The sequence below is a fragment of the Carassius auratus genome, chromosome 32 (assembly GCF_003368295.1).
Source record: "Carassius auratus strain Wakin chromosome 32, ASM336829v1, whole genome shotgun sequence".
In the NCBI taxonomy this organism is placed as follows: Eukaryota; Metazoa; Chordata; class Actinopteri; order Cypriniformes; family Cyprinidae; genus Carassius; species Carassius auratus.
This window is the reverse complement of record NC_039274.1, coordinates 34,298,195-34,315,247: the sequence shown is the minus strand read 5'-3', so window position 1 is coordinate 34,315,247 and position 17,053 is coordinate 34,298,195. Positions and strand designations below refer to the sequence as shown.

Sequence of the window (17,053 nt, the reverse complement as noted above, 5' to 3'; positions counted from 1 at the left end):
ATTGTATGACTACGATTGCGGAAAACAGTACCCCTTTTTCTGCTACAAGTGGGTGCCTGAACTGATCCTGGTGATGGAGAACAAGAGCTGGGAGGAGGCTTTAGAACACTGCAGGACTCAACACTCTGGCTTGGCCTCTCTACCAACCAGTTTGCATCTCTTCCAAGCCAATAGCAAGACTGCAGACTTGCAAACCCCCAGCGTGTGGACAGGTTTGCGCTTCCTGGCAGGCTCCTGGTTCTGGGTCAATGGGGAGTCTCTGGGAAATTTGGTCCAGTTGCCAGTTTGCCCTGCCAGTCCACTTTACTGTGGATCTCAAAACCTGGCAGCTAAATATTGGGAGAACAGAGACTGTTCAGAGAAACTCAATTTTGTATGTTATAAAAGATCAGATTAAGAACCAAAGCATATATATGTGTGTGTGTGTGTGTGTGTGTGTTTCAGTGAGTTGTGTCTGATTGTTTATTACAAAACAAATGTTCTTAATAAAATGAAAATGTGTATTTAAACTCTAATTATGTATATATATACACACGTTACTATACATATATAGCTCACTTGTTAACTTTATATTCTAAAATATGTTAAAATAGCCCTTTATTTCACTTTAGCAAAAGGTGAATTAGCATAGAGTCTACAGTTTATGTAAAAGATGTAGCTTTCTGTATATCTCTATATGCTATATAAATTAGGGTGCTGCTTGATAAATGCCTGACGATGCACCACTTTGCACTGTGAAACACAGACTATACATTTAGTGAGCTTGTATTGATGTCCTAGATTTACAGCACTTTTAGAAGCTATTTTGATATTATGTTCATCACTCTGTCACACTGTGAAGCATTTGAAAACAATAATGTGTTGTCTGTGAGTACAATAGAACAATATAATAGTTCAGCATCGGAAACAAAGATCTTTTGAAGATCAATAAACTGTTTTGGCAAATGTACTCAACAGTAAATGGAAACACTGAAAATAAATTGCAATAAAAAGTACACATCATTTTAATGGTTAAAATATAACAGTTCTTGTTTTGCCCTTCATTTTCACACCACACATTATGCACAGGAAGCTAAAGTTAATTTATTGACAGCCAAACCCTCCAAAACCCCATGACATTTTGTTCACTGCTGTTAGTGTCCTCCTGCAGAGTTTAAGTAAATACACTGATCAAAGCCATTTTAAACGAATGTTCAAAAACTATTTTCTTACGTCATGCTCAAAAGTGTTTTCAGAGAGCTTGTGTTTGTTTTGTCAAGTGATTTTTGGAGGAACTATGACTAATGAAAATGAAAAGTATGAATATTTTTTATTTATTTTTAGATTTTCTGAGTTAAATGTCTGAATGGACAGAGCTAATACAGTCTTAATGTGCAATATGATACATAAAAAAACAATCACTTAATGGATAATTAAAATTTCTTCGATTTATTGACCCAGATCAACATACATTACAATAGGTACTCTGTAGTCAGTGTTATACTTCTGCTGGGAGAAATGAAAAGCATGAATCTATTAAATAATGTATAAATATGTGTAAAACATGAGTGTTTTCATGCTACAGTGTTGAGTATTATTGAGCTTTTATGTCAGTGACCTTTTCAGAGTAACACTTCCATTAAAGTGGCATTCAAAAAACTGTTCATTTGAAAAGTAAATGCATGAATTTTAAGTAAATTTTTTTAATTAGATATTTTTGCTGGTCCCAGGCATTGCACAACCATTTTAAGAAATAAAAGTCTCCAGAAAAAAAGCCTTTTTATCATAAACTGAAATTATAGATATTCTAGTGAATTTTCAAATGCTCAGTTTAAATTTGATATTTTGTTAGACTTGCGCTTTTGATTGTTTTACTGCCAAATACCTGACTGGCTTTATGTTCCGTATCCTTGTTTTTAATTGCAAGTTTAATGCTGCTGCTAGATTTAAAAGAAATGATTTACTTTAAACCCTTTGCATTACAATATTTCTCTAAAGATAAGCTCTAAATCAGAATAAAGGAAAGTTGTCAGAAAATAATTTAAATCAACAGAACAATCTTTCTTCTTCATTATAACTCAAAGGGATTACTTCTACAACAAGTACTGTAAACAAGGGAAAACTATGTCAACCAGTGACTTCAGTCTTTGGCCTAACAACCACTTAATAACACATTATATCACATTACCATGACACATGGAATCAATTGGTGTAAAAAGTTTACAATATAATAAACAAATGAATGATGATTTTCTGCTCATCAGACTCTAACATCAGTAGTGCTGAGAATAAAGAAACAATTCAATACTTCTTTTAGGAACATATTCTTCACAACTAAAGCGGTGTGAGGCTATTCCAGCTGTCAAATTTTTGATTTTATGTCAAACAAATGTATTGAAACTGGTTTTAATACTAGTGTAGAAAAGTGGTAGCCTGATTCAGTTGAAATATGTACAGTACACTGGCTAGGAGGACCAGCCGTTCCCATGATGCCATGCGGTACCACTCAGGCATCTATACCCGTGTTGACAAGCAGTTCATAGGCGGGGTCATGACCTCTGCGGCAGAGGACTACACACGCACACAGCAGCCCAAGCATCTGTGTGGAGAAAAGGAAACAATGGTCAAAATAATGCTGGATACTGGCATTAGAAATTATGAGAACATATTTCAAATATTCTGCATTAACTATTAACATCAAGCAGGCAATAATGCCCATATTATTTATCAACAACAAAGTGCATTAATTAAAAAAAAATGTTGCATATCCCATTTGTTAGATATATGTTCACTGCTGTCTTACAATGTGTTTATGTTTGAATACAATGAAATCACGGTTTGTATTTTCAAAACTTCTATCCCCTGTTATATGTGTGTTGAGTTGAGTTATGATGAGTATAAATGCCATTTCATGCTTTAATTTATGAATATTGAATATTTCTGATAAAGGACCATAGTGAGCATAGATTCTCCAAGGTTTTTGCACTGCATTGTATTTTATTGGAGAGCTAACATTCCAGTGTATTGGAAGAATTTTGTGATTGAGACAGTGAACTAGGGAACTGATTGAGACGCACCCCCTTTCCCCCCTCTTGAATATTGGATGGAGAAGGGTCATCTGACATCATTTCAGACATGCTAATGAGCATAGGGCTGGTTCTAGTTTTTAAAATATACATAACTACGAGATTACGAGGACAAACATGTAAAAAGAAAGTTTTTAAGTGGTTAAAAACTCTGGGGTTCTTGTGCTACAATAACCTGCCTTGTCATAAAATAAAAATAAAAAACACATAAACTTAATTTAATTTAGCAGCAATTTCTGAGAATATAATATAGTATCTAAATTATAGTATTCATTGTAATATTACATCTTATTTGTATCTGTAAAAAGTATATGTTTTTTTTTAAAGATAACACAACCATTTCGTTTTTTTGACTTTTATGCTTGGCCTAACAACAAGAGAAACAACCAGTGTCAAAGACAGCAGCAATTCTTAATATTCTTGAGATAAATGTGTCTTCAAATTAATATTTAAAACTCACTTGTTTTATTTCCCGGATCCTAATTCACCTTGAATTTGAAATAAAATTTTCATAAATGAAAATATGTATAATTGGTTCTCTTCTGGATCTTACTGTTGGTGGTCTTTACAAAAAAATAAAATAATAATAATAATAAAAAGATAAAACAACTTGTATATTAGAGAAATCATGTATTCATGATTATTAGTCACTTTTTTTCTATAAACCTGGGTCAGATATATATATATTAAAAAGTGTAAGTCAAGAAACTCACTTTAAAATAATAAATTGATATTATCCATGTAATGACTTCAGTAGAAAAGTTTAAAGTAAATGTTTTCTACTGATTTAAAGATGTTTTATGATTTGTTAATCTTTATACAGAATAATTGTAAAGCTAAGACATCTCCACTGTTGAAAAGGTAATTGGTGTATTAGATGTAATTGATGTGATATTTGATATGACTAATTTTGTTTAGATTTGATTATTTTATAGATTTATATGTTTTAATGACTCTATATTCCCCTGTGATTTTTTAAGAAAAAAAATCATAATAATACAGCGCCACACACTAAAATACATTGAGTAATATCGCCATCTTGTGTTGTATATCTGGGAATGAACTTGTAATCAGACAAGTGACGCTCACTGCAGATTGAAATGGGTCAAATGGGTGGACCTCTGCAGAACAAACGGGTGGAGCTTGGCCTAGTTATAATTACGATAGGATGTGGTTGGACCGTCAAGCTCCCCCACATCCAGAGAAGTTTCAGTTTTATGTTAATGTTTTCTACTTTCATGTCTCGCAAAGGTCTCCTACAAAACGCCTACAAAGTGGCGCCATCTACTGTAGCAGAACTAGTAGAACTATTTATGTCTCAACAGAAACTTTTATCAAATATCCAGGAAAGATTAGAAAATAATTGAAGCTCAGATCAATCTTTCATGTCCAAATATTTATTATTTATTTAGTAGCCAAGTAATTACTATGATTAGCTGATTTCGAAGAAAAAAAAAAAACGTGGTGTTTACATTATTTTTCACTTCCGGTTAAAATTATATAGACCACTCCTTACGTGACAAACGACCACTTAATTTAAGTGTATGACTGTGGTTGACCTGCACCGCAAAGCTTTTTACCTGTATGGCAGCGAATGCTAATGCAGCCAGTATGACGTACAGCATAATGTCCTTGAGTTTCTTTACTACAAGAACTTCACAGCCCTGCAACAAGAAGTTCAGTTTGTGTTACATGTTATTAGTGTTATATTCCACCTCTACTGTGTAATTCCTATGTATGTCTGCACTATCATATATGTTTGCACTATATGCCCGTACTTTCTTCTGCACTGGAAGCTCCTGTAGCCAAGTCAAATTCCTTGTATGTGTAAACATACTATAGGTAATAAAGCTCTTTCTGACTTCTGACCTCTGACTTCAGTTAGACTTAATTAGTTATCATTTAATAGTTTGGACTGAAGGTCTGTAGAAAGTGTGTGAGGGTATTACCTCTGGGTAGAGGTCTCCTGGTCGCATTAACGTCCCAGTGCAATTACTGATGGTGGGTTTGCAGCAGCTCAATGGCACACTGTTATTTTTGGACTCAATAAACCAGTAAGTGTTCATCCAATCGGAGTAGTTATGAATGCCACAACAGTGAAGCTAAAAGTTAAAGATTGTAAGAAAATTAGTTTAGAGAGATGGAAAAATGGTTGGGAGAAAGAGACCAAGGAACTAACGGTCTTACCTGTCTCTGGACATAGTCAATGGCCCTGCTTGGAGCATCTGTGTTGGTGCCTTTATATTCATTATATACTTTTTGAATAGAGTGATTGACCACAGCCTCGACCTTTCAGAAAAAAAAGACGTTTCAATATTTTAACAATAACACTTTCAAACTACTTATCTGCACATGTACGTATCCTTTAATTATTTCCCACCTTGGCTCTGTAAATATAGCCAAGCACCACTACAACCACCTCTGTGGCAAATACCAGTAGCAGCACTGCCGAGAACTGCAGAAAAATCAGACGAGAACAATCAGGAAAGAGTCTGCATGAAAAATCGTAAGAGCTATGTATGTGAAAATGAGGGTATCAGACTGTAGTTTACCGTGACCAGGCCACAGCGGCTTTCTCGAATGGTGGCACAGCATCCAATGAAACCAATGACAAAAAGAAGCGTACCCACAGCAATTATTACCATGGCAGGGATAAAAGTGTAGATATCCTCAAAAAAATGATCATAGTCATCATACGTGATGAAAACATAGGCCCCAATGTAGCACAGTATACCTGCGGCAGCCTGGGAAAGGTGCAACAGGAAAATTGTTAGTTCGGTTTTTTTTTTTCCATTATTATAATTTTATTCAATCTGTCAAATCATTTATAAGCAGTTTTAATTTTCAAAAAACAAAAATGTGGAATATGTTAGATTTTAAAATGTTTTTCATTGACATTCTTTCCAAGTTTATCTTTAGTGTTTTATTAAAATTGTTACAATTAAACTGTGTATTATGATATTAAAATATATAGGTGCTAGTTATATAATTAGAATATCATCAAAAAGTTGATTTATTTCACTAATTCCATTCAAAAAGTGAAACTTGTATATTATATTCATTCATTACACACGGGTTGATATATTTCAAATGTTTATTTCTTTTAATTTTGATGATTATAACTGACAACTAAGGAAAATCCCAAATTCAGTATCTCAGAAAATTAGAATATTACTTAAGACCAATACAAAGAAAGGGTTTTTAGAAATCTAGGCCAACTGAAAAGTATGAATATGAAAAGTAAGAGCATGTACAGCACTCAGTACTTAGTTGGGGCTCCTTTTGCCTGAATTGCTGCAGCAATGCGGCGTGGCATGGTGTCGATTAGTCTGTGGCACTTCCCAGGTTGCTCTGATAGTGGCCTTCAGCCCTTCTGCATTGTTGGGTCTGGCATATCGCATCTTTCTCTTCACAATACCCCATAGATTTTCTATGGGGTTAAGGTAAGGCGAGTTTGCTGGCCAATTAAGAACAGGGATACCATGGTCCTTAAACCAGATACTTTGTAGCTTTTGCACTGTGTGCAGGTGACAAGTACTGTTGGAAAATGAAATCTGCATCTCCATAAACTTGATCAGCAGCAGAAAGCATGAAGTGCTCTAAAACTTCCTGGTATACAGCTTTGTCGACTTTGGTCCTCAGAAAACACAGTGGACCAACACCAGCAGATGACATGGCACCCCAAACATCACTGACTGTGGAAACTTTACCCTGGACCTCAAACACGTGGATTGTGTGCCTCTCCTCTCTTCCTCCAGACTCTGGGACCCTGATTTCCAAAGGAAATGCAAAATTTACTTTCATCAGAGAACATAACTTTGGACCACTCAGCAGCAGTCCAGTCCTTTTTGTCTTCTTGACGCTTCTGACGCTGTCTGTTGTTCAAGAGTGGATTGACACAAGGTATGCAGTAGCTGAAACCCATGTCTTGCATACGTCTGTGCGTAGTGGTTCTTGAAGCACTGACTCCAGCTGCAGTCCATTCTTTGTGAATCTCCCCCACATTTTTTAATGGGTTTTGTTTCACAATCCTCTCCAGGGTGCGGATATATCCCTATTGCTTGTACACTTTTTTCTACCACATCTTTTCCTTCCCTTCACCTGTCTATTAAGGTGCTTGGACACAGAGCTCTGTGAACAGCCAGCCTCTTTTGCAATGACCTTATGTGTCTTGCCTTCCTTCTGCAAGGTGTCAATGGTTGTCTTTCGGAGTTGTCAGCAGTCTTCCCCATGATTGTGTAGCCTACAGAACTAGACTGAGAGACCATTTAAAGGCCTTTGGAGGTGTTTTGAGTTAATTAGCTGATCAGAGTGTGGCACCAGGTGTCTTCAATATTGAACCATTTCACAATATTCACATTTTCTGAGATACTGAATTTGGGATTTTCCTTAGTTGTCAGTTATAATCATCAAAATTAAAAGAAATAAAATTTTAAATATATCAGTCTGCGTGTAATGAATGAATATAATTTACAAGTTTCACTTTTTTGAACGGAATAAGTGAAATAAATCAACTTTTTGATGATATTCTAATTATATGACCAGCACCTGTATAGTGTTTTAGGTTTGTCGCAGTTGCGTACTGTGTAGGAGTGAGGAACATGGAGAAGCAGGAGATTCATGAATAATAGTCTTTAATAGACAAACCAAGGGTTACACAAGATAGACAGGAGACACACGTAGGACCATCAGGAGATGAACAATACAGGACAAGGAAACATGGTGCAGACAACCCTAAAATACAGGGCTCAACGAGGGGTAATTACAAGACATAGGTGAATCAAATGACAAATCAACAAGAGGAAAAAAACTGGGTCACGGGGCGCACATGGGAGAAAACACAACAAAACAGGTCCATATTCCATGTACAATTATTTAGGTATTTTGGCTCTAACAATCATATTATTCATATTATTCCAGTTTCATTATTAAACTCAATATAGATATAAATTTACTTAACACAATTGATGACTTTTAATATCTAAATGTTGTTTGAGGCAAAAAAATTAAATTAAAATAGCTTTACAATTTTGAGAATAAATGAAGCAAAAACCAGAACAAAATTTCAGGAAAAAAAAACAAGTGTTACATTATTCCTGCTCTACAAAAATCTCCATACAAGGAAGCTGGAAGGTGTAGTCTTGATTCTCTTTGCTATTACAGACGATATTGTAGTTCTTATTTAATGAATAGATTTAATTATAGCATATGGATCTTTTATTGCGTGTATGCTAAGCCTAAAAGCTGAGTTTTCATTTGTGTGATTTGACATTCTTTCCTTTAACCAAATATATTGTAGCTAGTGCTCTGACGTGACAAATGGGGACAAAATAGACAAAACCAATGTGCAATACTGCGCTTGGAATCATTCAGTGATGCTTTTAGTCAAAATCATGAAGGATTTCTGTTCATTGAAAGCCTGTCGAGTATGCATGTTAACAACAGCTCATTCGCAGTAGCTTGTGCATCCCTGTACAGCTATGCCATAGTGCCCGCCCTCCACTGCATTCATTCAAACTATCATACTGTAGGCAACTTACCCAAAAAAACAGATTTAGGAAGACTAAAACCGTCTTCGAAGAAATAACGCCACATTGTCCCATGATCACGCCGAGGCCAGTCTATATATTTTAATCGAAGGAGAGAAATTCACGTTAATAGCAGATGCATATCGTGCGATTGTGAGGCTCCGCAAGTCAATAGAGCATCCAACTGGACAGCGCCAGTCACGTGTCCCTCTGACCTCAATATCGCGAGCTGCGCTGTCTGTTCTCTCGGCGACAGCCCAATGCGTAACTCTCCTGCTACTGCTGGCATTAAGAAACTGCAACAGCCCATGTTCCCTTGGTCAAATTAAATCCACCTTTATAACAATTAAAAATGTATGAAATCATGAACAGCAAATCTAAGGAAAATATAGGGGCAGATTTTGCACATCCACCTCAACAATTACTCCCCTCTTATGCAAAACGTGAGGTAGTATAGGCTGATAAAAGTGATGTATTAGTCATTAAAATTGCTCATATTTTTTTAAATCACGTTTGATAAAAAAAAAAAAAACCTTGAATAAAACTGAATACAATAATTAATCCAGGCTTCTTATACAACATAAACAATTAGCTACAGTATAACCTCTCCTCAGTTCAAAGGTCAAAGAAACCACGTTCAAAATAGAATTGTTTTTATGACATTCATACCTATTTATTTGGTTATCTGATCATATTACTAAGGAAAGACAAATGTGTTGTGATGTGTTGTGTTGACTAAATGGAGACTAGGCAGGTCAAAGATGGTTGTTATCATTTGTATTTTTTTCAAGATAAAAAGCTTACATAACTAATTTCAGAGTTGGAATTTTGTCAAAGCTCTTGGGTCCCCCTAAATAGACCATACCCCCCCCCCCCCCAACACACACACACAAACTCCCCTTTCAATCAATCAATCAATCAATCAATCTTATATATGGTTCATATTTTTTTGTCTTATCCTCTTATCACTGGAAACCTGATTCTATGATAAAGGCTTATTTTACGATGCTCTGTGAATTAGGTGTACCAAGCAATCACTAAGCAAAGAAGTTAGCAATCACTAAGCAATGAAATTAAATATCTAGCCTAGGCATATGCAGTATAGAAAAAAAATTAAACCTCTCAATTTTCTGGGATTTTATTGATAACAATGATAAGATGATATTTTGCTGAGTAGACTATGTCGTGCTGCAGGACTGCCATGGACAGCTTACTCCTAAGGGTTTTTGATATTCTTCTGCGTAGTCAGTTTACAGCAGGGACAGAAATTAATCTTTTCCAACAAGTTTACAGTAATTTTTACCCTAAATGGGCATTTTTACTTTTATAAAGCCATTTTAATTCTAGAAGTGTGCATTATCTTTTGGATCAAATTCTTATATTTAATCAGTAAAGTACCACTACATTCCTAATCTCAACAGAATCATGTTTGATTAGTCTAAGATTAATACAGCAATCAAATCTTTTTATGTCATTTTCATTTGCAATAATTTCATGTTTCAAGTATTATAGTTTTATTGAAGAACCAAGGGACCCCAAACATATATTTTTGGGTGTTATGGGGGGGGTCCGGGTCCCTTAATGCCTATTGGAGGTCTGGGTCCCCCCAGCTCCCCCTCAGTTTGAACACTGATTCATTTATGTCAGAGACAATTATGGACAACTAATTTTCACGGTGACAAACACAGACTTAAATTTGGCAAAGGTACAAGTATCAGACATATTTAGAGCACATTTGGCAACCTAACCGAACCCTAACTGATATTCAGGTACTCTTTGCACACAATGTTTGTACAAGAATTATATTCAGTTCACAGGGAGAGATAGGAATATGCTAATGACCAACGTATTAGCTTTTATCTTGTGTTATTCATTTTATGCATAGTCTTTCAGTGTTTCAGAACATTTATAACTTAACTTTTATTTTGTCATTTATGTTAGTTCTTGTAAATTTAGCATTTTGTCATTATAACTTTATGAACTTGTTGAGATTTTTTATTTGTTCAGGTTAAATAATCTTTTTTTGTTTGTTTTGAGTTAGATTTGCATTAGATTAGACATAACAGATTATAAAGTTGTGCTTTGGTCCACTTTTTAGTTTATGGAGTGTTGCTTTTCTCACCCATGTAATTTCTTTCTGATGTTTTCTTACAATATATTACTGTGTGTAAAGTGTTCAGTTTTCATATATATATATATATATATATATATATATATATATATATATATATATATATTTGGTTACCATCTGAATACTGAATTCTACAATGAAAACCCACTGAATCATTCTCTAAATCCTAACCATTCACTCACCTGCTGTTGAGGTTAATAAAAAAATACACATAGGCTAAATAAATAAAAATACTTCCACTGGGTATGGAAATTTAGATATCAAAAATTGACACTTTTATCATTGTAGTTTCATGCAGGAGCAACTGACTTGACTAATTAATTCTTTATTAAATACAAATTATTGGAAAAAAAAATTCTGGACATCCTCTAAAAATAAATATACAAGTATAACTTGTTGCATTTCTTGTGACATGCAGGTGGTTAATAGTTTTAGTTAAGAAACAAAATTACAGTTGATGAACAAGCGATTACAATTTCCATGTGAATGAAACACGTTGAAGATCTCAGCCGATGGCAGTCATTATTTTTTATTGTCTTGGATGTAGCTGTCTAATATCTTCATTAATATTGCAGTCCCCTAGAACGACAAGAAACAGTTTATGCAAATCATCTGTCGATTATATTTAATCATTGATTATTATTAATCACATTATATTGATTAGCCTACGTCAGATTATACAATGTTGATAGAATTGCGCTAATTACATTTTAAGTCAAACAAACACATTAATTTAAATAAAATTTTAATGAAAACTATTTACAACAGAAGAATATTATCTCTCATATTCTTTTCAGACAAGAGTAGAAATTACTTCAAAATGAACAGAAGATCCAGTCTCGGTTCTTACCGGAACTTTAGCGCGGATCTCTGGAGAGTCGAGGCGAGTCTGAAGCGCGATCCTCAGCATCTCCTGGAAGAGGTCTGCAGGCTCGACCTGCTGGGGATTCAGGGCAGCCTCGACGGCTTTCATCGTGGAGTCATCCTCGGTCGGCAAGCGTTCGCTGTCCACAACACTCTTCTTACCCATAAAATGACCTTAAGTGCCAAATCACATTTCTGTTCCTGGTAAAAGTCACTAAATATGTAGTACAATAATAAGTCGTGTATGCATCTCACCTGTTGCCCATAAACTTCCTCTCGGGTTAACTTTGATCTTTGCAACTTTGTTTCTTAGTTGAGACAAGTCAAGGCTCACTGAGGACGCTATTGAAATGTAAAAAGAGAACAGCACAAGGTATGTGAGGAATCCACAGTGACAAAAACTGGCTTCACTTAAACTGGCCATTTCTAAACGCTGTTGGTGTTTCGCTCTTTCTCGTTCTCAGCGCGCGAACATCTATTATGACTGGAGGCGTCAGATGTTGGTTTTATATCGCGCGGATGGGAGGGCTGGATCTGGATGGGGTGTCGTTTAATAATGGTCCAGCGAACAGTAACTGTCATGTGCGACGCTGTCGATCACTGCAAATAATGCGCGTGTTGGGAATATGACGGAAATATGGAAAAGTAATTATCACTTGCCAACACCTGCCAACATTTTGCAGAGTCAAATTTTCCTGACTGCAGCGCTCACTTCAGCACCATGGACAACACTCACATCACAAGCTGCTGCAGCAGAGGAAATGCTGTGACATGGTTTCCTAAAAGAGTTTACGTGATTTTAACAGTCTTATTAGCTACCAAGTAAATTTAAAGACCATTTTCTCCAGCCTTGTAGATATTTTCCCCCCTAACTCTTCATTCTCAGTCTGTTTAATTTCCAAAAACAATGCCACATATAAATCATATTTTAATAGATTAATTAATTAATTAATTAATTAAATGGCCATGTTGTACATGTTATTTTTGATTGAGTTCCTGTGTTTTCACTCAGAAATAGTAAAAATTAATTAAAAAGAAACAGCAAGAATTTAACAGGAAATTTAGAAAGTAGAAATACTTATTCGACAGTTTTTTGTTACTTGTTTACATTACATGCAACTAACCCTAAAGAAACCCTAGCCCCATTAAATACATGTTGTTAATTCTTGTTAGTCATTACTTACATTTGTAATTACACTGTAACAGGGACACCTTAAAATCAAAATTTAACCAAAGACTAAAATAATATTTTCCTGTAAAACATTCACTAATTACCTTTATATATACAGTATATATATATATATATATATATATATATATATATATATATATATACAAATCAATAAATAAATCATTGTTTACTCTGCATTTTCAAGAGTCAAATCATGCAATATTTGTAAATTGCCAGTGACATTATGAAATTTTTATGCCTTGCATTTGTTTTTAGATTCATGTTCATTTAGAGTCAATGGCACGCCTTACTCTCTGAACAATTCTTGCTTAAAAATTATACAAGTAGGGAAATCGGCTTTGAGAAAATAAAGATTTGTATCAGCTTGTCCTCATCTTGTTCTTTTTCTCTCAAGGAAATCAATAGGTCTCCCTGGGAAGGGTAGGGTGAAGATACAGAGTAAACTTACGAAAGGCTGAAGGTGAAAACGCAATCCATTACCACTAGTGACACCTCTTTTCCCTAAGGCCTGACATCCGGAGACCCTAATGGTGTGACTCCAGTGAACAAGCATTTGATTCAACTCTGCAGTCTGAAACAAATGGGCCAGTGACTCACAAGGGACATGGCATGCCATAAAACTCAGATGTGCGGAAGCAGATGATGGCTGATTAATGCTGAGAATTTAAAGTTGTTAACCTTCCTGTTTCACAACTTTCTTTTTGAAAACCCATAATAACTTAAGGCCTATACTTAAGAACATAATGAAGTAAGTAGAGTGCAGAGAGAGTGTAAACCTCAAACTGTCTTGACTCTCACCCCTGTCATTTTAACATTTAAACATCTTTTAAAGTGTGAAAGCTAAATGCAGAGTGATTCATGTTTTGTGATGCTGAATGTGATAAACACAATCTAATGATCACTTTGCATTGGTGCTTGAACTTTTCTTAATAAGATGCAAGGGGGAGAATGATCAACTGAAGTAACATAGGCAGATCAAATCATTTTCAGATAAATGTTTTTAAACAGCTAAATGGCAAAAACTTTGAGACTAATAACGTGATAGGTTCTAACTTACAAAGTAGAAAGACATGTCACACAATACACTTGTCTTCTCTTTAATGATTTATTTGTCACTAGGTGGGTCTTTCAACCCATTCAGCCATAGATAGCGTGAAATAAAAGCAAATCATCTTTTGCACTGGATTACTCTCTGTGAGCATGATGTATATAGAAAATGGCACTCCCTAGTGAAGCAAGAGGTGTACTTCACACTTTTATTAATAGAGTCTTAATTGTGCTGACATTTTCTCACTTTTCCTTATTGTGAGAATGTAGGTTCAACATTAGAATTTGAATTGTATTAGAGAGGGGGACAAAATACAAATGCATTAAATGATTTTGAACAAAAGCAATTTTTGTTTTTAAATGCATTGCTGTGATTTCAGAAGTTATCAGTGTTGATTTATATTTATTTTTGTGTGTGTGAGGAATCCTTTTACTGCTCATTATGGTTGTAAAAAAGCTGGCCCTGTCATTTTAGTGATTCACATATTACAGATAAGAGAGTGTTTTCACAGGTTGAAATCCTATGCCACCTGTGAAAACATAACATACTTCTTCCATTTAATACGTGTTCAAATGTTTTTAATCCTCATCTCGAAAGTGAATGTTTTTAACAGTGCCCAAAAATGAAGACACACACCCATTTCTCTTTTTTATTACATTTAAACATGTTTGCAATAGTGTTGTTACTTACAATCAATGAAGCAAGAAAACTGTTGTAAAGGGCTTTTGTATTTAATAGTGAAGAGAACAGCCTCTCTAGTTGTATTATTCCACAATTTAATACCACTGCCTGTTTCAAAAAATATGATTCAGAAAAGTTATCATTCCACCATTATGGAATAATACTGATAATTGTCTCATGCTTGTTTGAGTAAGGAAAATTCAAACAATAATTAATCACAATATTTCCATCTTTATCAGTCACCCTGCTCACCCTAACAATGCTGAGTAAATATTGCCATACTCAAAATATTTCTCTTTATTATCATGAAATGCTGTTCTAATTTCCTGTAGAGATGTTATACTATGAAGGATATTACTATGATTGTAAAACAAAAACAATTAGGTGAGGCTGATAAATTTATGAGTAGCTAATGAGTCTTAGTGAGTAGTGCGAGTAATCTCTGGAACAACAGGTCTGGGCCAATTTTTCAACATCTGTCATTGTTTACTGGTGATTGAAAGCTATTGGTTACATTATTGTCTTTACAAAGATACTGTTGTCAGTTTCAGTTTCACAACAACATCATCTGATCACTGCATAGTGTAAGTTTGCTCTAAAGAAGCACCTTGATGGACGTTTGATAAATATTTATCAATTTAATTGCTTGGCTGGTGTCCATGACAGCATAGGTACATCTGAGAGGCCCACGTAATCTTATCAAAATAATATTTGACAATCCATATGTTACACTAATAGATAACAGCTAAGGAACACGAGGGTTCATGTTATTGTGTTTTGTATATTGTTTAGCAGTCATATTGCCTCTCGCATTATAACAAATGAGGATCAACAAAAAAAAAAAAAAAAAAGAACACACTTAATTTCAGTTATTATCCTTCCTGATCTCTGAAACCGTTTTTATACCCTCTTCTGAATCAGGCAGACTTTAAAGAAATATGACGCCATGCTCCCTGCTCCTATGGGCTGAATCAGTTCTCTTTATAACTGAGATGGCCTTCTGCAAGCAGAACTTAATGTTTCTTTTTTTTCTAATATGAAGACTTGGTGAAGCATATCAGTCTTTGTATTATGCACAGAATACGTCTACAGAATATGCAGCTGGATCTATTACCCACACCCAGATGAGTCTTGGTAGGAGTTTCCACCTCACACCATGGAGAATGCACACCTCTATTGCACTGTTTGCATCTCTTGCCACATCATTAAACCCTTTGACAACATACACCTGCTCTGGGGCATTATGACTCACGTTCAGCCAGACAGAAGAACAACTTTGACTGCGTCATTCACTGATCGTGTCATTCTCTGAATGTCAATTGATGGGATAGTGCTGGTCAGTTATTAATGGCAGGGAAGGACATTATAACTACTCAACCCCATGTTTTAAAGAAGTCACAAATGTGATGACCCCCGTTTTATTTCTTTACATTTTAAATGACTCCCTCACACAAGTGAACATTTGGCATGTTAAATTCATGAGATTAAATACGCATTTCACTGTCAGGAAAAATGAGTTTTCCTCTGTGTGGATGTAGCCTACTGTTTTTATAATGTATTGACCGCAGATGGTAGAAATACAACAACAGAGGCTGATTTGAGAAGTGCGTGTTGGTTGTATTGATTGTGTATCGATTATGTAAGTGATAATGTACAGCCAGCAGGTCTTTATCACAAAATAAACATTAGATTTACTCACCCTGAATGGGTTTGTTTTACGATAATGACCTCCTGACTGTAAACTACATTATCCTGCTTATTAAAGGGGTAAATGGAATATTAATGCTATCACAATGTATAAAGTTGAATTATAATATTTAGAAAAAATATAAAACAGAAGGCCTTGCAACTAGACGAACACTTTAGTAATATTAACGTAATAATAAGGCCTACTGAACTGTTCTGATGTCATTTTCTCTATAATCGATAACTGAGATATAAGATGAGACCAGTTGCATTTGTATAGCCTACAAAATGAAAGTAGTGCTGTATATACAGTTGCTTTTTCTGTTGCTAGTGTTGCTATTTGTATTTTATATTGCTAATTGAGAATATACTACAGTAGGTTACAATTATTTAAACCATTTCTAAATTATCTTCATCACAGATACTTGAATTATTTTACATGACCACAGAACCTTTGATCTAATCTGAAATCTTTCAAAAAGCATTATCATATAATTAGCCAGTCGTGATTTCATTCGAGAATGTTTAGCCTTTTCTCTTGTTGAGATGCACAGCGCGAAGGCTGCGCGATTGCTATCTGAATGTCAGAGCAACACACAGATCACACACGGTCTGCAGTGCCAGATTATACCCTACCAGTGACAGTTACCACAGTGATGGCATAGACACACTGGCTGCATCCAACTTTTTGTGGAAAAGAGATAAAAGTAGTTAAAATGCCAGGGCTACGTTGACATTTCAGAAGCTTCGGATGCTTCAAATACAATTCCCTATTTAGTGCAAAAATTACATCCTGTGAGTCATCATGATTATCACCATGAAAACAATGACAGAAAAATAGACCAGCATATGGGTTTT

At 35.0% G+C, this 17,053-nt stretch overlaps 2 protein-coding genes across 2 annotated transcripts; both read right to left on the bottom strand.

Moving 5' to 3' along the window:
• Positions 1 to 1,427: 1,427 nt before the first annotated feature.
• On the bottom strand, positions 1,428 to 8,760 carry LOC113052554 (tetraspanin-3-like). The gene is made up of 7 exons (XM_026216965.1): positions 8,606 to 8,760; positions 5,618 to 5,809; positions 5,446 to 5,520; positions 5,253 to 5,354; positions 5,015 to 5,167; positions 4,646 to 4,729; positions 1,428 to 2,578 (listed from the first exon to the last, which is right to left on the bottom strand). Exons 1-7 carry the CDS (start codon positions 8,666 to 8,668, stop codon positions 2,486 to 2,488), a joined length of 762 nt encoding a protein of 253 aa, XP_026072750.1. The 5' UTR covers positions 8,669 to 8,760; the 3' UTR covers positions 1,428 to 2,485.
• Positions 8,761 to 11,098: 2,338 nt separating this feature from the next.
• LOC113052553 (neuromedin-B-like) lies at positions 11,099 to 12,048 on the bottom strand. The gene is made up of 3 exons (XM_026216962.1): positions 11,844 to 12,048; positions 11,575 to 11,762; positions 11,099 to 11,303 (listed from the first exon to the last, which is right to left on the bottom strand). The coding sequence occupies exons 1-3, from the start codon at positions 12,010 to 12,012 to the stop codon at positions 11,247 to 11,249; spliced, it is 414 nt and encodes a 137-aa protein (XP_026072747.1). The 5' UTR covers positions 12,013 to 12,048; the 3' UTR covers positions 11,099 to 11,246.
• Between the last annotated feature and the right edge of the window lie 5,005 nt (positions 12,049 to 17,053).